This window comes from Eretmochelys imbricata, chromosome 8, assembly GCF_965152235.1.
Source record: "Eretmochelys imbricata isolate rEreImb1 chromosome 8, rEreImb1.hap1, whole genome shotgun sequence".
In the NCBI taxonomy this organism is placed as follows: Eukaryota; Metazoa; Chordata; order Testudines; family Cheloniidae; genus Eretmochelys; species Eretmochelys imbricata.
The window spans coordinates 102,001,922-102,025,894 of record NC_135579.1 but is presented as its reverse complement, the minus strand read 5'-3'; the positions used below and the strand labels follow the sequence as shown (position 1 = coordinate 102,025,894).

Below are 23,973 nucleotides of genomic sequence, written 5' to 3'. Positions count from 1 at the left end.
TGTCATTCTGAAGAGGAATTTAAAAAAAAAAGGGGGGGTTACCTGTGCTTACAGCAATGCTCACACTTTTTCTCATGTGTAAACCTTGGGAAGACTGTGTTTCCATGGCAACAAATTCCAACTGCTTCTCAGACGGTAGGGCATTGTTACCTATAGTCGTTTCCGTAGAACAAGGCTGAAGAGTTTGTGCTTCCAACAAACGCTGGATCTGGAACAGTTATCAGGAGAGTATCACTTGCATGGCAAGTATAATAAACTCAGGACACTAGCTGACAGTGAGTTACCACACTAGACTTTCATTTTTGAAGATCTGGATTCAAATTCTGATTATGTTGCAATACAAGACAAGTTTAATGGTATTTTAATTACCATCAGAGAGTTTGGCATGATTTAAAGGGTCTGTTTTCAGCTTGGAATAGCAGGCAAATGAAGGTCATGCTGGAAGAACTACACCAAAAAGCTTTCATGCACCTATTTCCACTATCCCTTTGGTGCACCTCCCCCCTTTCCTGGAGAAAAACATTGTTTAGGTTGCAAAGCTAAGTACATGAAAGCTTGGAAAGGCCAGATTTACCCCCTTCTGCATCCATCCTGTTCACTGAAGGAGGCCGGGGTACTGTGGAAAAACAGTACATGATCATGTAATTAAATACGGTGTCATAATGCATATGCATAATGCATAAGGGGGCAGACTTAAGGTTTCACGGGCAACCAAAAATCTAGCATCAACCTTGGAGGGCTTACCTTTGCAACCTAAATAATATTATTTCAATGTCATTTCCTAGTTTTTTCTTAAAACAGACAAAAAACAGATAAGTTCTGTTATTGCTACAGTCCTTCCACTTTCCTCTTGCATCATCTATTGGGTTTGAACCCTGAAGCTTCAATTTGACACTTGAACTACACTAGCTCGCAGAAGGAGAAGGCTATCATCCTGGAGGCCAGGCTGAGGGAGAGAATGGGCCATTGGTCCCTCATGCTGAGTCCATGGTGGGGGAAAGGGGTGTAATCAGGAGGTGGAGGAGGAAGGGAACCTGGCTTGGCTCCACCTTCTATTACTACAACTGCTCCGGAAGCAGCCTGGCTCTTTAGAATGATCTTGTTCAGCTACCATTTTGGGAGGCTGACAATTTTCCAGAGGAATGCAAGTGACAGAAGGGAAATGACCACTTAATTTATCCTGAATGGAATTCCATAGGACAACCAAAAGAAAAGCACAAGTCCAACCCCAGTGCTTTGACCCTGCTGAATTTCAATGGCATGTTGCAAACAATGGAGATATTCATACTTCTCAAAAAAAGGTCACACAAGTCTGTTGTAGGCTATTAAGTTATGGTAGATGAAAACACATTAGATTGCACTGTGCTTTCACCATATATTTATATTAATTCCAAACTAGTTCATGGCTCATTAAACTGTGCAGTTAGCTGTCTCTACCCACCCAGAAAGTAATATCCTAGGAATACTAAACAGAATGCTGAAAGCAGAGCAAATATTTACCTGCGTTACTTGACTGTAATTCCAAAATAATTGAATGAGAAAAATCAAATCACTTTCAATTTTCTTTAACGGAGACCAATCATCAGCAGAGCTGCCTACTTAGAGAATTGGGTCCCAATTTGACAGGATCCCTTCTTCCAACCAAAAAGATAGCTATAACCAAGTTATTTCATTAGGGTTATTTTTAGAAAATATTTACCAGAGAGTGTATATATCAGTAAGAGGGCAGAGGAGAAAACCTCCCAAACAAACCTGAGCTTGAAGTAATTTCAGTTGCCTGTCCTGTTCTGTAAGAATCCTGTAAGCATCTGGAGATAATCCCATCATTCCATTATCTGATCCCATTTTGGGGGCAGGTGCATATGTGCATGCTGAATGTGCTGCACCAGACTGAAGATGGCAAGGGCTTGGATGTGAAGCAAGTCTTGATCCAGGTGATAAGCTGCTACCAAGGGGAGAACAATTCCCCATTTTCCCATTGTACCCATGAGTTACAGAACTAGTTGGGGTATGTATTGGACTACAGCAAATATTTGGACAAGTAACATTTTGATGGAAAACTGAATATGTGCTCTCTTGAGGAACATCAGATTGGATTTCCGCATGATTGGTGCCCATTTTAACCAGTCCTTGCCAACCATTTGTTGAACTGTATTGGATATGTCCATGAAGCTGACAACTACAGACACTGGCAGGACAGCAAGATGGCACTTGAGGGACAGGCACCTGCAGTTCTGTTGGTCTTCTTGAGTTCTGGGGTGAAAAAGCAAAGTTGTACTGGAGAGGCTGGGTGGCACCAGGAGGCTGCTTGGAATTAGATGTTGAGGGTCTCCTTGCTGGAGGTTCCCCTTTTCTTTGTGTGGCTCCATCAGGACTAGATACAAGTCTTTCAGATGGCATCCTGGGTTGATGCACAGACGTATCAGGAGAGGGCCCACTGCGAGGTGTTGAAGGGGAAGGGGATGACGAAGAGGAAGAAGATCCAGAACTCTTTCTTGTTTGAAGGCCAACTCTCCTACAATTAGACTGTTGCTGTAGTGGCAGCTGCTTTCCTCTGCTAGGTTTTAAAGTTGGAATGATCTGGTTTAATTGGCTCGGTAACCTTCTCAATGAAGAATGTCTAGTGTGGGTGCTGAAGCTTTGTTTATGGCTATCAGAGCATTGATTTTGGTATAATGGTCCTGTTGAATAGGTCTTTTTTTTATTAGGCTGAGGTACCAGCAGTGGTTGATTTTTGTTATTCATGGTCTCCATAGGCTGAGACATTGGTTTCGGTTCTATGAAACTGCCATCAAAGACAAGGGAGAGTTCAGGAACTGAAGGATGGATCTTAGTAACCTGGATAGGAGACAGTTATAAGAGCGAAGTCAAGCTAGCTTAGGAACCATCATGTCACCTTATCCGATCTACATGAAGCACAACTTCTCTGCCACTCCTAGCCAAAATAAACATGGGACAGATAAAAATGTTGCTTTTGGTCAATAAGACTTCTTCCCCACCTGCTCAAGGTATTATTAACATACGCAATAGGGAGCCAAGAGTGGGAAGATAGGAATCATGTAAAAGCCCTGTTTTGAGGCAAAATTTCAGCCATTAAGGAGGCCCGGATGTTGTGTCTAACAGAGTCAGTGTGTTACTCCGGGGGCTGGGTGTTTGGGAGAGAAACAGCTGCAAGACTGCTCAAGTAGCGCGGTCCTTCCCTTTCAGGATGGAGTGTGCCCTTCACAGTATTCCCAGCCCAGGCAGCTAAAAAATCCCTAGAGTGGGGAATTTAAGTAAGTGTACTTAAGTCTAGAATGACTAGGTATTTCCTGATTTCTGGGTATTTCTTTAAGTTTATAAAATGCACCTATTCAAAAGCTTTAGGAACACAGAATAGAATTTAGAACAAACAAACAATCCTGTTAACAGGGGATGACTAAGGGGAGCGTTATATCTTCCCACCCAGAAATGTACTGTTTAGTCAGTTTTTCTGCTGCCTCTCCCCTTGCCAAAGAGGAGAAGATACTGCTGTTCCCTAACAACTCTAGGGCAAATATGGTTCAGCTGGCTTTATCCTGCAGGTTATAAGACTGCAGGTTCAAGCCTAACACTAGAGTTTCTACTTTCTATTCACGAGTGCTAATGCATTTTACAGTTTTTCATCAGAAGGAACTTTATTACCAGCAATAAGGATTAGACTGAATTTGGAGTCAAGATTCTTGGGTCCTCCAGTTCTGCTACCAAGTAGATAGCTTAGAAAAAAAACTCATGTCTACCTCCCCAAAAGGTGTGGTGAAACTTTGTTTATCAAAGCATTTTGAGATCAGATACCAAGGCCAGAAGGTAACATTGTGATCATCTAGTCTGACGTGTATAACAGGCCATAGAACTTCCCCAAAATAATTCCTAGAGCACATCTGTTTACCCTTTTAAAAAAATTGTACAACATTAGCTTTCCTCCAGAACTTCCCCCAGTGCTCCAAGACTTATTGAAAATCAACATTAATGGTCCAGCAAGCTCCTCAGTTTGCCTCCAACAGTTTTAAAAGAGCTGGTTATCTGGACTTGCCGATTTAAAATATCTAACTTTAGCTTCTTTAACCTCCAGAGCTACTAGTGGAATGGAAAGTGCATTACCACAATAGGATGAGATTATATCATCTGTTTTCCCTCCCAAACACAGAACAGAAACATTTATTGAACACTTCTGCCTTTTTTGCATTGTTATAGAGAATTCTACCATTTCTATCTAGTAATGGTACAATACCATTGTCGGGATTCTTTTGTATATTTAAAAAAAACAAAAAAAAAACCACACACACACACACAAACCCCTCTTTACTATTCTTAACTCTGCTGGCCATAAATTTCTCCTGGTCTCCCTTTGTTTCCCTTATTTTCTCCAATTCCTAACTTTGGATTTATATTCATAACTATCAACTTCCCCTTTCTTCAATTATTTTTCAGTTATCTTCATTCTCCTTTAAATCAGGTTGGTTTTTGAAACAGAATGGTCTTCTTCCTCATTTGTGTGATTGTGACTTTTGGGGCATCTTGTAAGATGTTCTTACATGATTCTCAATTACTATTCACATTTTTCTGATTAAGTTTTTTCTCCAGCTGATCTGGCTCATAATTGTTTTCAGCTTTGTGAAACTGTCCCTAGTAAAGTACCAAGTTTATATATCACTGGTCTGGACTTGATCGCATTTGTATTGTACAAGTAGAATAAAGTCATGATCACTTAAACCAAATCTATGATTAATTTTTAGTTCTCTGATCACTTCCTCTTTATCTGTTAGAAGTATAATACATCTGTCAAATACAGAATTCCCCTGTTTTCCCTACCACACTTTTTGAGTTAGGAAATAGTCATCTATAGCGTTTATAAATTCCCAGGATGAGAGGCAGTATAGAAAAACTGAAGTTACCTGTTGACTCACTGGATGAGGACTTGGAATTGGTCTTGGAGATAAATCATCTTCCACACCTGAGTCATGATCACTTACTGACAATTTGCTGGGGGAGGAGCCTTGAGGAGAACTAAAAAAAAAAAACAGACCTTTTTGTAACTTTTCTATTTTAGAATGATACGCTTGACAGAGTGCATTAATCCTAACAACATTATCTATTTCTCACTTGTGGTCCATACCAGGAGATCTACAGAGCAGTACTGTTACCAGTTTGGAAGAACCACTGATAAACATCTCTCTCCTGACTGGCTAGGAAGTGTCAGATGGTAAAAAGATCTACGGATCACAAAAAAATGTGGAAAAAATAATTATCCCTTTCTGGATTATCATACAGTTTTTAGTCAAAGAATCTTTGACAGATACAAGTATTTCACATGACATTTTAAGCTAAGCCACTGATTTATCAGGCCCACTGTAAGATACTGATAGGGAAGGAAGAGTTGAGGAAAAAATATATATACATAATATAGCTTTAAGCAGAATAAAGGTCATCTTATTGTTAGAGACTAGCTTTGATGACAAGGTAGAGTTATAAAATCCAAGATTCCTGCTATGCACATCTCCCAGCTTTGACAAATAAGTAAAAAGGCATTTTACTAATACAGGTAGTTTTCTGTTACAGATTTCCTCCTTGGACAACTGGAACTCACCAACACTAAGCGTCATACAGCACACAAGAGGAGATACATATTTTAGGAAACATCCACTTAAGTGTGTAAAAAAGCCTTTAATGCCAATAATCTATCTAGTGTAAGTACATGCAAGAGTTTCTCTAGAAACATATGGTCAACTTGTAGACCTTACTACATGAAAAGCCATTAAGTTAGGTAAGGTGCAAGTGATCCATAATTAATAGACTTTATGGCCAGATGAGACCATTTTATGGCCCTCTAGCCTGACCTGCATAACACAGGTTAAAGAACTTCACCCAACAACAGATGTTGGAAATAGACTGTGTATAAACATGACACTTGAGAGATTTTCACCTTCTAACGGAAAGGTTCGTAGAAACTTTGCTGAAGAACTCAGTTTCTGCATTTTGTTTTTCCGCATTCAGCTCAAATTGAATAGGGTGCTTGTCTGAAGGTTCAACATTCTGAAATTAAATAATGGGTTGCATTAATGAAATTTGAAGAAAGTCAGTGGCATCCAACCTGCTGCCCCAATGTACTATATAATGGCTATCAAAAACGTAAGAACATTTGTATTTGGTTACCAACTGAAAGATAAGTTCTTTGTACAATGCCCTGCAAATCTGTCACTTAAGTGCATGACGCCGGATCATCACTACAGGGAGTCAGTAATGATGCCCCCCACCTGTCTCCCATTGCTTCCCCTGCAGCCCTAGAGGCAGATCTGGTGAGCCATGAATAGTGACAGGTTTCAGAGTAGTAGCCACGTTAGTCTGTATCCACAAAAAGAAAAGCGCTTTGTGGCACCTTGGAGGCTAAGAGATATCACACAGGAGGATCTGGATGACCTTGTAAACTGGAGTAATAGGATGAAATTTAATAGTGAGAAGTGTAGGGTCAATGCATTTAGGGATTAACAACAAGAATTTTAGTTATAAGCTGGGGACGCATCAATTAGAAGTAACAGAGGAGGAGAAGGACCTTGGAGTATTGGTTGATCATCGGATGACTATGAACCGCCAATGTGATATGGCTGTGAAAAAAGCTAATGTGGACTTGGGATGCATCAGGAGAGGTATTTCCAGTAGGGATAAGGTTTTAGTACTGTTATACAAGGCACTGGTGAGACCTCATCTGGAATACTGTGTGCAGTTCTGGTCTCCCATGTTTAAGGAGGATGAATTCAAACTGGAACAGGTACAGAGAAGGGCTACTAGGATGATCCGAGGAATGGAAAACTTGTCTTATGAAAGGAGACTCAAGGAGCTTGGCTTGTTTAGCCTAACTAAAAGAAGGTTAAGGGGAGATATGATTGCTCTCTATAAATATATTAGAGGGGTAAATACAGGAGAGGGAGAGGAATTATTTAAGCTCAGTACCAATGTGGACACAAGAACAAATGGATATAAACTGGCCACCAGGAAGTTTATACTTGAAATTAGACGACGGAGTCTAACCATCAGAGGAGTGAAATTTTGGAATAGCCTTCCAAGGGAAGCAGTGGGGGCAAAAGATCTATCTGGCTTTAAGATTAAACTCAATAAGTTTATGGAGCAGATAGCACGATGGGATAACATGATTTTGGTAATTAAATATTAATGGTAAATAGGCCTAATGGCCTGTGATGGGATGTTAGATGGGGTGGGATCTGAGTTACCCAGGAAAGAATTTTCTGTAGTATCTGGCTGGTGAATCTTGCTCATATGCTCAGGGTTTAGCTGATTGCCATATTTGGGGTCGGGAAGGAATTTTCCTCCAGGGCAGATTGGAAGAGGTCCTGCAGGTTTCCCGCCTTCCTCTGAAGCATGAGGCACGGGTCACTTGCTGGAGGATTCTCTGCTCCTTGAAGTCTTCAAACCACGATCTGAGGACTTCAATAGCTCAGACATAGGCGAGAGGTTTTTCGCAGGAGTGGGTGGGTGAAATTCTGTGGCCTGCGTTGTGCAGGAGGTCAGTCTAGATGATCATAATGGTCCTTTCTGACCTTAGTATCTATGAAATCTATTTGAGCATAAGCTTTCGTGAGCTGCTGTCCCTTCCTTGTTGTAGCTGCTCAGCAATTCCCCTCCTGGCAGCCTTCAGCATTGCAGGAGACAGTAACTCAGGCTGTCCCTCTACCTACTTCCCTGCCAGGATGTAGGAGCCCTACTTGGAGCAGGCCAGGAGCTTGACTAGCCCAGCCTGAGCCCAGGGAAGAGTTAAGGTATTGACTGTGGCCCCTTAACCTTTCTTGACCTCAGGCTGAAAAGCCTGGATACTACTGATGCAATTTAAATTTCTTTGAAAATATTACAATGAAGATATACTTATATTGTTGTATGCAGTGTAGTTGTAGCTGTGTTGGTCCCAGGATATTAGAGAGACAAGGTGGGTAAGGTAGAATCTTATTGGATCAGCTTCTGGACTGACCTCAAAAGCTTGTCTCTCTCACTAACAGAAGTTGTCCAATAGAAGATATTACTTCACCCACCTTGTCTCTCATGTACTTACATAGATAGCAGTTGTACTTTTAAAACAGCAAGAAATCCACAAACCAGTCACTATTCCTGACATTTTCCTATTTTTGCTCAGTTCCTAGAAAATGGAATGGGGTGGGACAACACAAATTACTATTCCTTCCAGAACTATCATGCAGCAGCCAGGATTGTTCTTCCACCATGTACATGGGACACACAAACTAGTGTCATAACATTACTCATATTCCTTCTAAACCTGTTACATCCCAGAGTTTTGTTGACCAGACATAAGGATGGGTTGTGCCATGACAAGTTAACTTCTTGGTGTTTGTCCATAAGCAGAGGGCTTTTAAGCACTAACTATGATTAGACAGTTCCAAAGTCAGCAATTGTTTGTAAGACATCTTGGGTTTTAAGTCTCTTATAAGTTAGGAAATTAAATTACTGTAATTAACCTAGATTTAGAGTTGCACAAATATAGTGCTTGTGGAAGTCACATTAGTAATTTCTAACTTTATGCTACAATGTAGCTTTTAATTATCAAAATACAACAACATAATCTTGAAGATGTATTAGTCAACCAAGCCACTTACTTTGAAGAGATGTAATGTTTCTTTACTTGTTAGTAGCTGAAATCCTAGTTCAGTTTGACCACTGCAAGGAAGACACTCATAAAACTCTGGTGCCTTGTGGGTCAGTGAATAGAGAACAATAAGGAAACTCCCAGACTCTGAAAGAACCCTACATAAAAGAATAATTTTAAAAAATTTAAGATTTATGTATTTTAGAAACAGGAAATATGTAGTTGGCCAACTAAACTGCCTATATGGTTCACTGACAAATGAGGAACCACTGGCTAATCAAGATGATATATGTCAATACTCATTTTTAGCTGAGTTCTGTATGGAACTGTATACAAAAACAATTAGACCTTTCATGGACACTGTATATGGAGAGGAGAACAGTAAGGAGACTGAGTTTTTTAATAAACAAACCATTTTAGATTACTTAGCATCCTAAACGGAGGAACTCATTCACAGAACAGATGTCAAGACAGAACTGCTGCGCTTTAGGGTCCAGTGTTGTAGCATCTTAGCTGATTGCTAGGTTGCTTCTAAAATTCAAGCAGTGAACCTCCATTTAAAGCATTTCAATTGTTTCTATATATTCAGTAGAGCTCTTCTATTGAAAATACTGAAATGAATGTTTGGGGAGGAGGATAATTTAATCCTATAATATACTAACATTTTCTACAGCTGAGAAACACTGGATGTTTAAGTCCAATTCAGCATTTGAAACAAATAAACCCAAGATCAAGAACAATGAAAAGAGTTATGTAGATTTGGAAGGTAACAGTACAGTTTACTCTCACGATATTTGAAAACTTTTTCATTTGAAGGTTGGCTTTTTTTTTTTAAAAACGTTTGTGAGAAGTGAGCAAAGACAATCAAGAGGGAAAGTCAAAATTTTGACGTGGCTAATGTCAAAATTCCATTAAGTGATATAGCACCCTTAAATCAGGGCATCCTGATTTAAAAAAAAAAAAAATAATAAAGTTAATTTTCTCCCCCATTGAATGTCTAAAGGTCTTTTTGGTTAGACAGTTTACCCCCTTGCTAACTTGACTATACAGAGAAAGAGTGCACTATACGAAGTGCAGTCAAATACAAAGAGTAAGCAAAATGGATAGCAAAATCTTCCTCTAAATTTTCAGTTTGAGTAATTATAGATGTTACCGTTACAAAATTTCAGACAGTTCATATTTACGACAAGTGTTACTTGTATCTATTTGTAAGTTGACTGTGTTCCTTCAAGGTAGGGTGACCAGATGTCCCGATTTTACAGGGACAGTCGGGATTTTTGGGTCTCTCTCTTATATAGGCTCTCTATTACCGTCCACCCCGTCCCGATTTTTCACATTTGATGTCTGGTCACCATACTTCAGGGGCAGATAATGACAAACTGTGTTTTTCAAGTTTAATTTCAGGGCAATAATAAATTCTAATTTTAATGACTGGTACAAACAGGTCACAGAACTATATTCTTGGCATTTAATCATGTAGTGCAATTTTTAACCCACTGGAACACAGTGGCACTCAGTCCCACAAGGATTAGGAAAAAACACTACCCATGACAAATAGCTAACAGGTGTGTATTGCTAATGTTAAGACCCCCAGCACTAGAAGTCAATGCTTGCTTTGAAGTTCTTGGAAGAATATGGGACAGGAAAGGACAACAGGAGTTAAAAAAAGGCAGACAACAGGAGAAGATCAACCAAAAATTGGTACACAAGAAAAAAAGTACTAGGAACTGTTAAAATAATGTCTGTTTTGAGGAGGGGAGTAGAAAGGAGAAGAAGAGAAGAGATCAGCTGCCCTAAGAGTCAGGAAAAAAACCAACAAAAGAAACCAAAATACAACCTGGGAGGCATATTCTTCCATTTTAAAAACTAACACCTATTCTCCCCCTCCCAAAAGTCATTAGTCAGATACTGACCCAATTTGCCAATTTTCTGAAATTTATATTAGGAACATTAGTAATTTATTTTTATATTAATAGATGTTAAGGTCAAAAGAGACCATTACATCATCTAGTCAAACTTCCTAACTAGCACAGGCCTCACAATGTCACCCAGTTACACTTATATAGAGCCAACAGTCCATGAAGGGGTGCACATGATCAAACCAAAAGCAAGTTTTCCACAGCATCCCATCTTAAGTAGCTCAGACAAGACGTTTATCAAATAAAGTTTAAGTCATTTACCTTTCTTGAACTGAAGAACTGAACAAATAACGCAGGCAGCAGGCCCAGACCTGTGGATTGTATATATGAGTGATGCCACTCAACCAACTAAAGGGAAGAGGAAAAAACATACCATTAGAAATGGATTTGTTATATCCTTCACTAAACACTCACCCAAGTACATGACAAAACTATAGAAACATCAGGAAAAGGCATTATACAAAACTAACCAAATACTTACATTCCAACCAACGGCAAAGCATAAGCCTTGGGATCAGATTCCAGCACCAGAAGTAGTTTTCGGGTTTGGTCCATTGTAAGGTATCTGGAACATAATAGGTTAAGTGTTTGTTCTAGGACTGAGGAAGTCCAGAACAACATTTAAGGTAAGAAGAAAATCCTGTGCTGAAAGTGTGTTTTCAGAAGATGCTCTGTGAAGGCTTCAGGTGGCAAAAGTACTCATGTCTTGGGAAAGAATGGATATTCCCAAGCTTATTTCCTAGCTATCAACAACCCACCAAGCTGTTACTGAAGCCACTACAGTCAGCTTAATATATTGGTTGCTCTGATGAACCCAGAAAAGTAGTAAGATGTGTCAAATTTTAAGTCATAAAAGAAGGAGGTTAGGAGAAAATAAAATAAAAATATACATTTTAAATGGTCAAAGATCCAGGACAAAAATCCTGACAGCACTGAAGGCTCAAACTACTTTATTTTCTGATGTAGATCATAAATGAAGTTCCCAGTGCATCCAATTAACAATATAACAATCAGACAAAATGAAGAGTTTCTAATGTTATCTTATTGTGAGTACTTACAAATACTTTTAAGATCGGTGAGCTTGGAATGAAACGGCCTGATTATCGTATAAATAATATCAGTGCTAGACCCAGAAGTGACAATCTAAAAAACTGCAGACTGTTTTCAAAGCTAATAAAACTATCTATAAATTTTTTTTTCTTTTTCCTCCTGTAGACTGATCTGTCCCCTACTAAAGTCAAAACCAAGAGCTCTAGTTGAATAGAATGGTGCAGAATGTCCCCAGATTCCTGTTCCAGGAGGACCAGCTCCCTGTGTAAACTCCTAATTCAAGATACTGAAAGCTAAATCAGAAATAATATTCTTTATACCTCAGCTGTCTTTATGAGGAAGCAGGAAGCCTGAGACACTGACACTAATGGAAAATAATTTCCTTGTACCACCTAACTGATCCTAGGACATTCAACTGACCAGCACTTCATGCCTGAAAGTTTTAACATTGAACTTACCCACATTTATAAGTCCCCTGAACCTGTGCAATATTCATATGACCACTCAAGTTTCTTGCCAGGGCTGTAGGAATAATTGGGACAGATTTCACAGGCGTGTATTCTAAAGCATTTGTTATAGTAACAGCTGCCCAGTGAAAATCAAAGTTTAGGTTGTCCATGTTCTCTGCTGAAGTAATGTGAACTCTTATGGTGAGCAGTCTGGAAAGATCCAAAGAGTCTCTACTGCATAAACTGTGTTGAAGTCCCTAGGATATGCAAAAAAATTGCTGAAATTAGTCTTTATACACCTAATTTATACATGACGACAATAGGTATATTACAGTAATGCCTAGGTGCCTGTGTCATGAATCAGGGCCAACATTGTGCCAGGCATTGTTTAAACACAAAGAATCGGCCCCTTCTTCAAACAGCTCATGACTATATTGAACATAGTGAATAGTAATAGGAAATGCATCCATTATATATCTCTCTATATATAGCTCTCTCATATTATATATATATATGAAAATGCGTAGTTAGTTATGTTAAATTGGAACACACAAAAATCTACAAGGGCAAACGGAGGGTCCAAGAATTAGTTCAACAGGACAACTGCTTGCATCCAAGAAATCCGCATTACACAAAAGGATGTGTCACCACAAGGAGATTATTCAATGGAACATAAATTGCTTTTTCTAGATATGAAAAACCACCCTATAAATACAGTCACAGGGCAAGAGTAGCAGGAAAAAAATGTTTAGCTGCCCCAGATCCTCTGCTTCCTTGAACAGCAGCTATACTTACTGAAGCATCCCCTTTGGAGAAAACAAATATCCCTTCTCTCCCAGAAGAGTTTGGCAAGGAAGGTTTAACTTAAGCTAGGCTTAAAATATTTAAAGATGTACAGCTCCCATTTATACAGTTTGTAGAAAAGGAAATTGGTTCAGCTGTAAAGCCTACTAGATTTACATTTGTTTACAAGTAATAGCCTATTTACACACATACTCTTGTGAGTTTACCACATTACTTCACAAGTTATCTATGTAACTTAATTTTTTGTTTACTTACCATCTCTGTAGTTACTGGTATACGGTTTCTACACAACAACATTTTAATGTTGTTCATAGTCCAGATAACTCTCTCAATACTTTGTGTATTAAAAGCTGCACAAACCATACAAGGTGCAACTTGCCCTACCAAAGAATTCCTAACATTTTTGTTTTAAATTAACTGGGTCCTAAACCAATCATACAAACCTGTCTTGGGGTCTGATCTTATAAAGACTTAAGCATGTGTTCAGCTTCAAGCAAAGGAATATTATTTCTTTAAAGATGAACGGCAGAGAAACTTATTGCTTATGCCTATTACTATGCCTTTTGATGCAAAAAAGAATGAGGTATTTTTCTGCCTTATTTTTTAAACCATGGGGAAAAAAACCAACATCATCATGGCTTGCCTTACTCATTTTGCTTGAAGGACCAACTGAAGAACTAGAGAAGGATAAAAAAAATCCTAACAGACTGAAATTTAAGATTAGCTCTCAGACTTCAATTGAAATCAGTTTGAAATACAATTCTCAAAACCGGAAAACTAATCAGTGTAACTAGATATCCTGTCCTATCATAACTGAAGGTTTGGAAAGCTGCAGCTTATCTTGCGGTCTCTTGCGATGTAATTATTTCAGGTTTCTCCAGCAACAAAGGGTATGCCTACATTGCAATGAAAAACCCACGGCTGGCCAGTGCCAGCTGACTCAGCTTCACGGGGCTGTTGCATTACAGTGTAGTCTTGAGGGCTCGGGCTGCAGCCCGGGCTCTAGGGCCCTGCAAGGTAGGAGCATACCGGAACTCAGAAGTCTACACTACAATGAAACAGCCCGAGTTGGCTGGCAAGGGCCAACCACAGGTGTCTAGTTGCTGTTTAGACATACCCAAAGAGGGTTCTTTACTTCCCTTTGGCTTTTTGTAGGCGGGGCTAAAGAACTGATGTTCCTGGTGTATATATATAAACAAAAAATCCACCCAAATCATGCATGACTGTCTTTATAGGCTGTAAATCAACCGATAAAGAGGGTGTAGGGTCTGGATGGTTTTGGTTTTTTGGGGGGCACTTTGCGGATCTTTTGATTTCAAGAGAATTTACTGTTGAATATTGCCTTGCAAACTGAAATAATTATTCACAAGAATGATTTGGCACCATCAACAGAGCAAGCTCTCCCCATATTATCCCACCATTCTGGGAGAGAGTTTCAGCTAGGAGCAAAAAGGAGTTTTGTCTTCATGCTCATTTTGTCTTTGGAATTTCTACTGAGACTGCCAATAAAGGAGCTTATTGGTGACAATCATGATGTGGACTGAGAACAGCTCACTTCACATAGGCCATTAAATGGTAGCCTTCTGGCCTTTCCTCTTCTGGTCTGGATTTAGATACTGAAAGCCATCTAGTCTCCTCTCTGTGTCACTGTTTTAAGAGATAAGAAAGTTGCTAGGAGTGGCTTACCTTAAAAGCTAAGTGGAAGTCTTCAGAATTGTGCACTACAACATCTCCGGAGGAAGATCCCCAAGCATTAATTGTACATGGAATCAAAAAGTCTCCAGGAAGAGGTGCTGTGGGGACTTTCTCTGAACCATCAGTTACTTCTCGACCAGGATCAAATCTGTCTATTGTCAGTGATACACCTTCATCGTCTGGGGGGAGGAAAAAATCAGAGTGGATGTGGAGAAGTATACTGTATCTTTCATACCAAAACCATCAAGTTCAGTTCATTGACCGAGGCTTGCTCAATCACCAGAAATGCAGAAAGAAGAAAGCCAGTGACAAACGATTTAATAAAACATTCATGTAGGTTAAAAAAAAAAAGTTACCTTCATCCACTGCAAGAGTCCCGAGCAAAAAACAGGAAAAGAACTTTCTTTCACTCTGCTTAGCATGGCGATAGGCAAGACGAAGAGCCTTCTCCATCATCAATAGTTTGGGATTTCTGGGCCGGGGGGGAGGTGGGGGAGGGAAGAGGAGAAAAAACAATGAATGTGTTTAATAACTACATTAACAATGATTTCTAGGTATATTATATAAACAAGAATATTTTAGGTATACTTAGGAAGTTTTAATATATATAATCTTTTGTCCTGAATAAACTACTTCAAAGAATAAACCAATATTTTACTACAATGAAACAATCCCATGCCCTAAACAGGAAGAGATTTGGATATTATAGTAAAGGAACAATAGTAGAATCTAGGTGCAATAAGCCCCTTAGAAATTTTTTTAGCTTGAAGCTGCATGTCTAGCTTGACCGTGAGCTGTCTGTGAAGAACATAAGGATGAGAGATGACGGTAGACTGAAGTGGTCTGTGAGAATGTTATAATGCGTGTCCCAAATCCTACCTGGTCATGGTTAGGGAAGACTTAAAATGTAAGTCTTTAACATACATTTTTAACTAATGAATGTCTATTTTAGAACTACCCTGTAAAGGGTTCAGGAATACTGTGAGAAAAATCCATAAAGGGTAAAGGTGTAACAAAAGTACAGCCTAGCCAACTGAAAAGGATCAGGTCTATCAACTACTGCAATGCCCCTTGTACACTATGCCTCACTTTGTTCAATGCTTAACTTCACAGAAGATTTTGTACAAATCTGATTAATCCTTCATTAAAAGAACATTTTTCCATCACTGACAGGCATTTATCTACATTTAATCTTTTTGTTGAAGCTCCCATAGCATCTCTAGGCTGCCCAGAAGTCTGACATGTTGTCTTCAACTAGTACTCACCCCTGGCTAGTAAAAGAGTATTCGCTCTGCTGTTGCACTGCTGAGTTGCAGGATTTTTCCTCTCCTAATGTTAATGGACTTTGTTTGAATAATCAAACTTTTTCACACCCTGTTTACCATCTGACCCTCTTAAATCATGAGGGTCGCAGGTTTTATTCTGAAGGGCACGCCAGTGCAAACATGCCCCAATGCCAGGTCTGACACACACGGCCCGAGGAACTGAGGAGGGCCAGGATTTGCCTTTTAACTTATTTTAAAGAGAACGTTTGTCAAAAAACTTTTGACATGTTAACAGGACTGTAAACATTTTACTTAATTAGGATTTCCAGGTTGAGTTTTGAACTTAGTTCAGCATTTTGGCATTTGCAGGAAAGAGTGATCCTGACAAAGCAGACATGTGCCGGCAGAGGACAACTAGCCCATAGAAACAAGAGATTTGCCATCATCTTTGTACCTTATAGTTTTCTTCCACCTTCTCCCTTGAGGGGCAGATATTTTTCATAGGGGCCTCCCAATCCTGTTGATTGTGCTGATCCACAAGGAAGGGACTCCCCAATCCTTCAGAGGGAAGAAACCCTCTAGCTAGATATTTATACTGCTCTCACTGTGATTTCCTCCCCATTGTTTCTCTGCCTCTCTGGGAGGACAGTTCCTACTAAAAACATGTAAGTGATGCAGCGTTAAGCAAACCCCTTTTCTGTCCCCACGAGGGCAGGCAGAGAAGACAAGTACTTAGTGCTTCTGACTAAAAACAAACAAACATGGATATTTGCATTGGAGAAAGAGATGCTGTCGACAGCCCTTCCTTGCAGCCCCACCCTGAGATGCTGTAGAGTTCCAGCACAGAGTTGCTTTTGCAGGGGTGGGGTTAGGGAAATCAAAATCCCCTCTGTCTGTGGACACGTAAAGGATGAACAGATCCTTACAAAGGTTAATCTTCCTCAGCACAATAAAACTCAGTAAAGCTTTCTACAGTCCACACATGATTAACTGATCTTGGAATAGTCTTTAACAGGGTTGAAAGAGTAGTATGCCATACCAGGACGTAACTTGTGGAATATTGTTCTGCACATACTCATAAGAGCCCCTTCTACTTTAAATATTTGTATCTCGAAGAGAAACTAGTCTTACTCATACCTGTAATAACTGATGTGTGTGCCAATAACATCTCCCACAGGTGTTGGATCCCAAAGTGCACATTTTGATAGAGGAAAACTGAATGGTACCATCCTGCTTGAAGCAATTCTGCAAAATAAAAAATAATCAGAAAGATATTAAGCCTTATCTTTTTAGCTGCACTTTATTCAGTTTGGGTTGGGGGCCAGAAGATGAAGAAAAACAAAAAAAACCCAACATTTCTTTTAAGAATGTCAAAATAGTGAAGCAGAAACTTTTCCTATGAAACGGAAAAGATGAGATTTTCATTTATTTTACCATTTTAAAGGGCTAATTGCTACAGTTCCTTCATACAGTGTTAGGTGTTAATGCGAAGGCACTAATTATTTTTAGATAAAGCTTGGGAAATGAAGCTGTTCTAGATAAAACATTGGAAAGAATAAGACATACCAGGAAATAAGTGATTTTCAGCTCACTTTAAATTCAGATTAAGAAAAAACTTGCCAAAAGGTCATATTTCCAGTTTTCTTGATAGTTTTACATAGGGATTTGCTCCATTAAAAAGCAGCATGTTTTGAAGAATATTTAAAGAAACGTAATTATATCTGAAGTCAAACAGCATATCACACAGAAAGAGTATTGCTGTGAGTGTTGTGACCAGAGAAATCCAAGTTCACAGCCACAAACAGGACTCAAAAGATGCTAAGAAACTGTAGCCATTCAAATTTCTTAACAAAGCCTTACAAATTTTATTTTAAGATTTCTCCAAGTTGACAGAAATAATCTTTTAGTAATCCATATAATACAATTCATAACCCACTGCTGATATTTGACTAAAGACCAACTCAGGACTTCCTTAAAATATTTTACGTTAATCAAAAATATACATTTAAATCTGCCTCACACAGCACTGCCTAAACTCTGTCAAGTTACTTTTTCTTATTTCCTTTTACTTTACAGACTTCTTTTTCTGAACACTTAGTTGCCATGGGAAAGAGATTTCTCTATTCTCATGCCCTACCTCAGTCCACTCACTTGTCTCACATGCTGGTTATGATGGAGGATTGGTTCTCATTAAAAGAATGCTGTCAGTCAATTTAAATTTTTTTTTTTTAAAGTTGCAACGCCCAACAAGCTCACAGAAATTGTTTTTTTAAAATTTAATAAACAGTCTTGTTGAATTAAGGACTAATATTTCCCTGTATTGTTTACAACCCAAACACTGCACTTCAGAAAGTGAATTAGACACAAAAGCACCCAGTTATGAGTGTTGCAGACCACATAAGTACCTAGATAGGTAAAAGGTAAAAGTAAAACTGATTTGTCCATTGGTTACATTTTACTTGAGAGGACAAACGACATAAATGGTGAAAAGTAGATTAATATCCTGTCAGTGTTAAAAATAAGCTAAGATAAGGAAATGCTAGATTAAAAAATTAACCGGTAGGTATTCCTTTAAAAATTAAGGGCCCAATCCCACAAAAACTTATAAAGATGCTTAATAACAAACATGTGAGCAGTCCAATTTAGTTTGATTTAAATCAAAAGAAGATTTTAAACATTTGAATTAGAAAGCAGGAAACCTTGATTTAAAACATCAGTTTTAATTTGTGTTTTACATTTGTACTTTTTAGTTATTTTTCCTAAAGAAAGGTTGATTCTTATTGGTTGGTAACCATTAAAACATGTCGATATGCAACTAAATATAGTCTTTACATTAAATGTAATGCTTCTTTTTGCTAACCGTCAGGATACACTATATCTATGCACATTTATTTAAAAAATTATACATGTTAACTTATCTTTATTAAGATTTTTAATTGTTATATTTTGTATTATATTAGAAAATGGTGAAGGATGCATCTCTTATTGCTAGATAGTAAATTCTTACTTGTGATTATGTCTAGCTTTATTTGAATGGAAATTCAGAACAATTAAAAATGCACACAAACAACGTCTTAAATGTTCTGATTACATAAAATGGACTTAAGCGTGCTGGACAAAAGAAAAATTGGTCAACAATGCTTTGCATTGAAAGCTGATTAAACAAAGGCAGTATTAGCTGTAGTTAGTGAACTGAACTGATTGTTTCTGGTCCCCAGTTCCTTCAAGATTTTAGAGCTAGATCTTCTCCCCTCTCATCTAGTTTTTATTCCTAGACTGGAAGAAGAGACATACTTTCCTGCTTTATCTAACTCCCAATTGGTTTCTTAATTTTTAAATGAACTAGGCATGGAACAGAACAAACTAAAATGAAGAAATATTCTCTCTCTACTTGCAGAAGAGCCAACTGCTGTCAGAAGCTGGTACTCCAGTACCAGGAGTTTAGCTAGTGACTTCCAACAGTTCAGTGGTTTGACTCTTTAAAACTTGGCAGCAAACATGTACTGCTTAATATTATTTTGCATATTTAAATTTAAATTATTTTAATAGAAAAGTTTAACAACTTCTGTTAAAGCCTAATTTTAAGATTAATTTTAAATTGGTTTTTAAAAAACCCACACATATTTAAATAAAAAGAATTTAAAAAAATCATAAATTTTTATTACGGCTGTCAAGTGATTAAAAAAATTGCAATTAATCGTGCAATTAATTGCACTGTTAATAAGAGAATGCCATTTATTTAAGTATTTTTGGATGTTTTCTACATTTCTTAATATATTGATTTCAACTGCAGTGCAGAATACATAGTGTACAGCGTTTACTTTATATTTATTTCTGATTACAAATAGTTGCATTGTAAAAAACAAAAGAAACAGTATTTTTCGAGTACTGTAGTGCAATCTCTTTATCATGAAAGCTGAACTCGCAAATGTAGAATTATGTACAAAAAATAATGGTCATTAAAAATAAAACAATGTAAAACTTTAGAGCCTTCAAATCCACTCAGTCCTATTTCTTGTTCAGCCAAACAAGTTTGTTTACATTTGCAGGAGATAATGCTGCCTGCTTCTTGTTCACAATGTCACCTGAAAGTGAGAACAAGCATTCACATGGCACTTTTGTAGATGGTGTCGCAAGATATTTACATGCCAGACGCGTTACAGATTCACATGTTCCTTCATGCTTCAACCGCCATTCCAGAAGACATATGTCCATGCTGATGACACATTCTGCTCGATAACAATCCAATTCAGCGTGAACCGATGCATGTTCAGTTTCATCCTCTGAGTCAGACGCTGCCGACAGAAGGTTGATTTTCTTTTTTGGTGGTTTGGGTTCTGTAGTTTACACATCAGAGTTTTTCTCTTAAGACTTCTGAAAGCTTGCGCCACAGCTCATCCCTCTTAAATTTTGGAAGTACTTCAGATTCTTAAATCTTGGGTCGAGTGCTGTAGCTATCTTTAGAAATCTCACATTGGTACCTTTTCCGCGTTTTGTCAGATCTGCAGTGAAAGTGTTCTTAAAATGAACATGTGCTGAGTCATCATTGGAGACTTACTATAACTTGAAATATATGGCAGAATGCAGGTAAAACAGAGACTGAGACATACAATTCTTCCCCAAGGAGTTCAGTCACAAATTTAATTAATGCTTTTTTTTTTAAAAAAAAAGCGTCATCATGGAAACATGTCCTCTGGAATGGTGTCCGAAGCGTGAACGGGCATACGAAATGTTTATCATATATGGCATGTAAATATCTTGCAATGCCAGATACAAAAGTCCCATGTGAATGCCTGTTCTCACTTTCTGGTGACATTGTAAATAAGAAGTGGGCAGCACTATAGGCACTGCAGAGATTAACTTCTTCCATAACAGTCTGGAACAACATGATGGTGGATTGCTCAACCAATATAGGGAGAATATTCCATACATAGCAAGGGATGGAAAAAGAGACAGGAATTGAACAGTGGCCACACTGGTGAAAGGCAATAGCTTGAGACCTCTGGAGATTGAGGTCCTACGTTCACCAAAGTAGCAGCACACCACTGCAAACCTTCCTCACCATTATTTCCCACTATTTATTTAGAGGTGCTACTTCTAAGGGAGGCCACTAACAGCAACTTTAAAATCTTAACATTTTTTTCTTAAGAAGCCCTCTGTAGTACTGAATTCTGTTTGTCCAAGTAGTGTCATTTGTCATCTTATCTCTATGCCTTCTCTCCTGTTCTACCCCTTACCTGTCACTATGCATGAAAAGTTCTCCCCATCTTGCTTTGTCAAGCTCCCAGTCTCTCCACATTCAAGTCTCACTACTTCCATAGCAATCAGAAATAAGCAAAACTTTATAACTAACAACAACAAAAATCAGTTTCAACCTTTATTGAATCTTTGCCTCACTGCTTAGATGCATACTAGGATTTGAGTCGTGATGGTTTCTGTAACATCACACCTGTGTACTAGAAAATGGACTCCATATACAGCTTTCAATGGGTATTTAATAATGATGGAGCCCAATTCTCATCTAAGTTTTTTTTTTTTTTATATAAACAAAAAGTTATGGTTAGCAGACCAAGCAGTCAAAAAAAACGTACACTACCTGGATCATCCTACACTTGCACGTGAATGGACTGGATATAACTATAGAAGTTGTATCCCTCTCCTATGCACAAATGTTGTGCAAGTATGGACTGAACTTCTCCAACATGTAAAAATTCCACCAGCTAAAATGAGAAAAAATAAGCTGGGAACAAATAAATATGACACAGACACACCCTTCCCCACTCCTTCTATACACTGTTACTAACAAGTCCTGGTCTTTAAGGGCAAAGCTAAATGGGTCACCAAACTCGGGGCTTGTCTACACTTACATTTTATAGCGCTCTAACTTGCTGGCTCAGGGGTGTGAAAAATCACCCCCTTGAGCGCGGCAAGTCTGAGTGCTCTAAAGAGCTAGTGTGGACAGGCTCCGAGCTAATCCCCTCATGGATGTGGATTACCAGGAGCACTGGGAGAGCTCCCTTCCAGCGCTCACAAGCAACCATACTTGCGCTTCAAAACGCTCCCGCAGGAGCGCTCCTGCAGCAGCGCTTTGAAGTTTCCAGTGTAGCCATGCCCTTAGTCATTTTAAACATAAGAACTCTCACTAACTACAATATTTAGGGCCCAATGGTGAAAGCTGACCTGTAAGGATTAGGCTCTGTGGAGGCACAGGGACCCACCTGCACGGCTCAAACAGCAGAACAGGGCCTTAAATTGTAACATCTTCAGAGAAGAGGCTGCCATTTAAAGTCTATTTGTGCATCAACCTGGACAAGGGGGCCCCCAATCGTAATTAGGGTCTCCGGGCACTACTGTAATGCATATAATACATGAGGGCATATCATTCATTGCAGCCGTAATAAAGTTGTGTTATTTGTAGTCCCAAGAATCGAGAGATTAGTGCTTTCTTTGAACTCCTGGTAAGGAAAAATATTAAAATCCAGAGCTTTCCATAAAGTAATTTCTCTACAGAGGAGCAGATACCTAGGATCTATTTGGTGATCTGAAACAGCAGAAATAGCCTCCATGACTGCAGCCTTCGACCCCCTGCCAGGAAAACAGAAGAAAGAAAATTAAAGAAAGGAGCCCTAGTCCTGGGTCAGGGCCCCAAGGCACCCCAAGTAACACAAATAACAAACAAACCGCACACATCACATCTTCACATCAAGTAACTGATTTACATCAGAGCGGATAACCAGCCGAAGGATGTTACAAGGTCATTGACACGGCTACTAAGGCTGACACATGAATCCACCACAGCCTAGGCGTGACCCCCCCCCCCCCACGCGGGAATAAAGTCAGCCCAACTTGTACACCCGCACCCCGCGTGCGGGCACCCACGCAGGACCAGGCCGGGGGAGAGGGCCCCGGACCGGGACCTAGCTGTAGCTGGGGGGTTGGCATCCCCTCATCCTAGCCCCCTGGGAGGCCAGCAGATCCGCGGGCCAAGACCCCAGCGCCCGCAGCTCCCACGGTCCCCAACCACCCCACACCGGGCTGGGGAGCCCCTGCCTCGCCCCCGGACGGGGCCCTCCCGCCGCCGCAAGCAGAGGCAACGCCGCGGGTCCAGGTGGGGAGCTCGGTAACGGACTCACCTGGGCCGGGCCCTTCAGCCTGTGGCGGCTCCAACGGCGGCACCACCAGCCTCCCGCCCCTCCAACGCCCTGCAAACAATGAGCGCCGCGCCCCGCCCCGCCCGGCCCTCTAGCCCAATCAGAAGGCGCAGCTTGCACTCCGCCCACTTCTTTTTGCGGTCGCTCAATCAGCACGCCGTTTCCACTCCCCCCCTCGGCCAATCAGTTGACACCCCGGGCAATCAACCGCCCGGCGCGCGCAAGCGAAGGGGGATTTAAAAACGCTACCGCTTTAAACGGTCACCCGAGAGAGAGAGCGAGCGAGCGCTACTGCGCAGGCGCACTGGTTGGGGACGGGGATGGAGGCGTGGTTTGGATGCCACAGCAACCGGCGAGTTGGCCGAGGTTAGAGTTTTAAAGAGACACACACCCCCTAATAATTTTATAAGAAACCCAAACACGTTTACACGGGACCCCTCTCACCCTAGGAAGTCTAGAATGTGAGAATATTGAGTAGGCGTGGGGGGCAGGATGGGGGGGAAGGTACCACTCTGGAACCCTTACTGCACAAAGGGGTTGATTGGTTTGCTCGCTGAGAGGGAAAGGCACATTGGAGATGGGAGTTTCATTTGCACAATTGTCCCCAGCACGTTTTTTGTCTGGGGTTTTGTTAAACCCATATTCTGGCCTGGGTGGATCTTTTCAACCTTCCAGCAACTGGAAACATAATTTATTCCTGCAACAAACAAGGGGGGGGGGGGCTAACTCATATTGTGAGTTTTGAAATGCTTTGATTATTGACAGGTCCATTGGTAAACCAGAGAAGGGAGTAGTTTTCCTTACAGTCCCCGCTCCCCCATAATCGCCCTGGATGGTTTCCACTTTGTTCTGAATTTTATTTTGAGATTAAAGGGCTGTGTTTTAAAATGTTCTCTTCTTTAGCAAACTGATAATGTTTCGTTCTACTCCAGAACAAGTGCAAGAAAATAATACTGTGATTACTGATTATTATCATAGAATACTGGGGTTGGAAGAGACCTCAGGAGGTCATCT

At 39.8% G+C, this 23,973-nt stretch overlaps 2 protein-coding genes across 5 annotated transcripts in view; both read right to left on the bottom strand.

Annotated features, from left to right (window-relative positions):
• Positions 1-22,980, bottom strand: part of STIL (STIL centriolar assembly protein) — a 33,007-nt gene extending 10,027 nt beyond the window's left edge. For 3 of the 4 annotated variants that reach the window (XM_077824830.1, XM_077824828.1, XM_077824831.1), the window contains exons 1-13: positions 22,942-22,980; positions 22,331-22,393; positions 16,946-17,053; positions 14,900-15,015; positions 14,535-14,722; positions 12,054-12,301; positions 11,027-11,110; positions 10,807-10,893; positions 8,637-8,784; positions 5,942-6,051; positions 4,914-5,025; positions 1,753-2,838; positions 43-208 (exon numbers count right to left, since the gene is read on the bottom strand). In XM_077824830.1, the coding sequence (XP_077680956.1) occupies positions 43-208; positions 1,753-2,838; positions 4,914-5,025; positions 5,942-6,051; positions 8,637-8,784; positions 10,807-10,893; positions 11,027-11,110; positions 12,054-12,301; positions 14,535-14,722; positions 14,900-15,015; positions 16,946-17,053; positions 22,331-22,374 (2,497 nt within the window). In that variant the 5' untranslated portion in view covers positions 22,375-22,393; positions 22,942-22,980. Of the gene's footprint in view, positions 1-42; positions 209-1,752; positions 2,839-4,913; positions 5,026-5,941; positions 6,052-8,636; positions 8,785-10,806; positions 10,894-11,026; positions 11,111-12,053; positions 12,302-14,534; positions 14,723-14,899; positions 15,016-16,945; positions 17,054-22,330; positions 22,558-22,941 lie in introns of those variants that run through there. The other variant, XM_077824829.1, reaches the window with a different exon arrangement.
• The window catches only part of TAL1 (TAL bHLH transcription factor 1, erythroid differentiation factor), a 250,857-nt gene that overhangs the window by 35,266 nt on the left and 191,618 nt on the right, over positions 1-23,973 (bottom strand). The window lies entirely within an intron of this gene.